Source organism: Penaeus vannamei, chromosome 30 (assembly GCF_042767895.1).
Source record: "Penaeus vannamei isolate JL-2024 chromosome 30, ASM4276789v1, whole genome shotgun sequence".
In the NCBI taxonomy this organism is placed as follows: domain Eukaryota; kingdom Metazoa; phylum Arthropoda; class Malacostraca; order Decapoda; family Penaeidae; genus Penaeus; species Penaeus vannamei.
Genome location: NC_091578.1, coordinates 5,947,586 through 5,950,085, shown reverse-complemented (window position 1 = coordinate 5,950,085; position 2,500 = coordinate 5,947,586). Strand labels below are relative to the sequence as shown.

At 35.7% G+C, this 2,500-nt stretch overlaps 1 protein-coding gene across 4 annotated transcripts in view; it reads right to left on the bottom strand.

Moving 5' to 3' along the window:
- Positions 1 to 2,500, bottom strand: part of Pop1 (POP1 ribonuclease P/MRP subunit) — a 14,664-nt gene that overhangs the window by 10,661 nt on the left and 1,503 nt on the right. For 3 of the 4 annotated variants that reach the window (XM_027363245.2, XM_027363244.2, XM_070142870.1), the window contains exons 2-3: positions 1,806 to 1,916; positions 798 to 916 (exon numbers count right to left, since the gene is read on the bottom strand). In XM_027363245.2, the coding sequence (XP_027219046.2) occupies positions 798 to 916; positions 1,806 to 1,890 (204 nt within the window). In that variant the 5' untranslated portion in view covers positions 1,891 to 1,916. Of the gene's footprint in view, positions 1 to 797; positions 917 to 1,805; positions 1,917 to 2,185; positions 2,206 to 2,500 lie in introns of those variants that run through there. The other variant, XM_070142872.1, reaches the window with a different exon arrangement.

The window sequence follows — 2,500 nt, the reverse complement described above, 5'->3', positions numbered from 1 at the left end:
AGTTGTGGGCTGGGGTGAAACAAACTTGCTGTTGTGAGCATTTCAGTTGAAGGCCGGGGTGAGGGGGAAGACTTGCCACAAGTGCAAAAACATTTTGGAGGGTGATTAGATTCATTTGACATTTAGAAAGAGGCTTTTAGATTATTTCCATCGATAAACGAGTGTGGAATGTAGTGTTTGTAAGTCATGACTGGAAGAGCACCAACTCCAGGGAAGATGCCATTTCCACCAACTCCAGGGAAGGTGCCATTTCCATGCTCAGCAGCCTATTCCTGGCTGCCGTGACTGGTGTTGCAGGTAGTATTACAGAAAATTGAATATTACGAAAAAAACAAACAAACAAACACAAATAACAAAATGTTATTGTTATTATTCATGCACTGAGTTCTGGTTGACCTAAACAGATGATATGGGGCCTGTGCAAGGAAAAGTCTAATACCAAAATAGCTGAAAATGCTATGCATAAAAAGAGAAAAAAACAAAGACAAGGGGAGACATAGTGTCTTGTCACCAAATATGAGTCTTAGCTTAAGCTTGACCTACAAACCATGCACACATCAGAGCAGCCACTCATATAAGCCTAATGCCTGTATTTTGGGCCATGTGACAATGGGTTACTGTTGAATGTTTTACAATGTGGTCTTTATATCTATACATTCCCACCAGAATCAAATCATCACCTATTCGCAGATAAGATTAGTCTATTACCTGCAAATGAATATATGTATAATAACCATTACTAGAAACTCAAACTAAAATTGCCTGAACATAATTTTAAAATGTAACCACTAACTTACCTCTCTCATATGCCGATCTCGGAGGTAATGAGGCAAACGTTTTGGATTTGCTGAAACTGTTCGTCTCTGCATGTGGCGTGGCAAATTTTGAAATACTCTGCCCCCATGCTCACAGTTGTCTGAAAATGTCAGTCTTTAAATATGGTGATGTTCAAGTTTTGACATAACTCTATAGGAAAAAATCTTGAGATTCCTTCTCTGCAGTTTCCTTATGTTTATGTATCTAAAGAATCTGTGCTGGGCATATTGTAAAAAATAAAATAATAATGAAGGGAGGAATAGGGAAATATAAATATGCTGAAGACCATTTGGCTTTATTGCTATTTCCATGTTCTTCCCTTTCCTGTATAATCTAAAATGTTTACATAAGGCCTATTGAAAAAATTCTGGTTTCTCATTGCCCACTTCTAAAATTCACCGCTGCAGGGTGAGAGTTGGAAGTAGTCCACTTCACCTCTCGGCGTATTTGTAAACAACCAAAATGGCCAATACTTAAAACCTTAAAATATATCTCTCCCAACTGCAACATGTCTCAATTTACCTTTCCATATTTGTTAGTAAATATAATGGAAAATATGTACCTGTGGTACCAGTGGATCTTCCCCTGAGGAGTCATCAATGATGGAATCTATCCTTGAGCTGTAGAACTATCAAAAAACTTAAATGCACTCTGTATCCACCAATTTTTGTCCTTATTTTCATGAAAAATCAAAATTTTGTACATGCAGAGTTGACCATTTTATTGGCAATGCTTATAAAAAAGTTATCTTATTTGGCCTCAATGCAGCAATAAAAAAAAAGAAGGAAAAAGAAAAAGAAGAAGAAGAAGAAGAAAAAAAATGAATGCCACATTTGAATTTTGAAAAAGTTCTGATGAGTAACCAGGAATTTTCTTTAGTCAGCCAAATATAAAGTCACTTTCATACCTCAGTACTTTATCAACATTACCATTTGAGACACACAGATATTCTAATTTTGAATAATCAACTAAAAAAGAAGGTAGCTCACCCAACTTGTTTATAATGGTCTTAATCTCTCTGATTCGTGCTGCTCCCAGAGCAAGATAGCTGCAAGAACTTGGTAATTCATCCATGCTGGTGTGTTACTCTCAATCACAGACTGAAAATACAGAGCCTGTTAATAAAAACTTTTTACTGAATGTGAGGAAGAACTTGAAAATTGAGACATTTAAAAAAAGTTAACAAAGAATGTTTTACAGAAAATTTTATTTATTAAGAAGAAGAAGATAATGAAAAAAGGGGTAAAATAGGCATGTACAAATAAAAGTGACAAATATCTCCAATGAACACATAGCTATCATTACACATATCCTAACTTTTTTTCAGTATGGCCCATGAGCATTCAGAATAAGCCTGCCAGACTGATACCTTTGCTTCTTGTGTGGAAAAAATTCTGTGCGTAGTTGATATCCCAACACATAGATCATGCACACATTTTTCCAACATACTGCACAGTCACGTGCATCTCCAATCCGAAAAAGTGGCACGAGTGCTGATAAAGAATAATTTAAAAGACAAAAGCCTTAATATTGCTTTTTACATTATCAACTCTTTATTAGCTGCTATGAAGCTGTGAAATTTTAGGACTGTGGTAGAAGTTTGTGTTGTGTTACCACTATCTCATCAGCATAATTTTTACATACAGTTTCAATCGAGCATCCACGCAAACATAGTTTGCAAAAA